Source organism: Poecilia formosa, unplaced genomic scaffold (assembly GCF_000485575.1).
Source record: "Poecilia formosa unplaced genomic scaffold, Poecilia_formosa-5.1.2 Scaffold1993, whole genome shotgun sequence".
Taxonomy (NCBI): Eukaryota; Metazoa; Chordata; class Actinopteri; order Cyprinodontiformes; family Poeciliidae; genus Poecilia; species Poecilia formosa.
The window spans coordinates 1-1,778 of NW_006801932.1; the positions used below are offsets into that span (position 1 = coordinate 1).

Consider the following 1,778-nt stretch of genomic DNA (forward strand, 5'->3'; position numbering starts at 1 on the left):
ATATTTTCATTTATATGGCAGTGGACCTTTCCATTGTCTCCTGAATCTGCGTCTTCTATGTTTATCATCGTCACAACAGTACCGACAGTGGCATCTTCTGATATAACGTTTGATTTCGATATAATTTGGATGTTGGGTTGATTGTCATTTACGTCTATTACGTCAATCGTCACTTTACAAGAGTCTTCTAGGCCACCATCATCACTTGCACGAATATTCATTTGAAACGAATTAACTTTTTCATAGTCAACATCTCTTCTCAGTGTAATTTCACCACTTTCAGCATTTACTCCAAATACCCCGCGCGCATTTTCAATTATACTAGATATTGAATACGTAATTCTACCATTGGAGCCTTCGTCTGCATCTGTCGCCGTGACTGCCATTACAACTGTTCCTACCGGGGAATTTTCTCTGATTGAAGCCTTATAAGCCGGTTGTGTAAAAACAGGAGCGTTATCATTGGCATCTAAAACAGTGATGAGGATATGCATTGTTCCAGTCATCTGTGGCTCTCCCCCATCCAGCGCAGTCAAAACCAAAGAAATGTGTTCCTGTTTTTCCCTGTCAAGCGGTTTCTCCAAAATCATTTCAACATTCTTTGAACCGTCTGCCTGATCATGTAACTTGACCACAAAATGCTCCATTGGTTCAAGTGTATAGGTTTTTAGTCCGTTTACGCCCACATCGAGATCAAAAGCACGATCTAAAATGAATTTAGCCCCACGGACAGCCGATTCTCTTATTTTGAATTTCACATCGCTTTTTTCAAACGAAGGAGGATTGTCATTAATATCTGTAATCTCAAGAGTAACACTATAAAATTCCATGGGATTTTCTAATATAATCTGGAAATGCAGCGAACAGGGCGTCGTTTGTCCACACAGCGTCTCTCTGTCTATTCTGTTTTTGACGAGAAGGACGCCTCTTTCATTATGCAGCTCAACATATTTATCGCCGTCTCGACTAAATATTCGAGCTTTCCCTGTTTTTAGTCTTTTGATATCCAAACCAAAATCTTCAGCAACATTACCGACTAGAGAACCTTTCGGCATTTCCTCGGGAACGGAGTAGCTGACCTGACCGAGCACCGAGCAGACGAAATGGGCCGAAAAAAACAACAGCACTTCCCTTCTCATTGTTTGTCCGACGTGATCCACAGGCAATGTGCTAAGAACCAAAATATATTGTATTCCATAAAATAAAGAATTAAAAAATTCCACGAGGATTATGAATTATTCAAAGAAAGAAAATTGTGTAGATATCCAGGACGTTGAGTGAATCGACTATGCATTTCGCTTCTCTCTCTTTCTCTGTCTAAAATAAAGACGTGATGGGAGGTAAAACGAGTCTGCAGTGTATTTGATACAAACTAGCCAACAGCGGCACTTCGAGCTCAAAACCAAGCAGTGCACCGAAAAATCAACAACTAACATAGAATTTAGAAATCTGTTTTAGAATTTAAACCAGAATACTCTTACAAGAAATGGAAAAAAAAAACAAAAACATATGCCATCAACCGACTGAAAACACTGATATTTAAATGAAATGAATCTTTCGTCTTAGCACTTCGTAATGGATTTTTATACATAAAAAGAAAGACGTGAATGGGCAGGAGGGACTTATGAATACAAAAGCGGGTCACTGGCCAGGGTACTGAAAACAAGACATTTTTAAATTTTTATGAACTATTCATTTCATATTTGCAATGGAATGAAATATAAAATGATAATTTCATTGTTGCATTCCATAAAACATTTTTTTTAGATTAAAAACAA

At 38.0% G+C, this 1,778-nt stretch overlaps 1 protein-coding gene across 1 annotated transcript; it reads right to left on the reverse strand.

Moving 5' to 3' along the window:
• Positions 1-299: 299 nt before the first annotated feature.
• Positions 300-1,728, reverse strand: LOC103133009 (protocadherin beta-16-like; the record flags this gene model as incomplete). The annotated part of the gene is made up of 1 exon (XM_007544755.2): positions 300-1,728. A coding segment is annotated over exon 1 (840 nt), but the record flags the coding sequence as incomplete, so codon positions are not given.
• Positions 1,729-1,778: the final 50 nt, after the last annotated feature.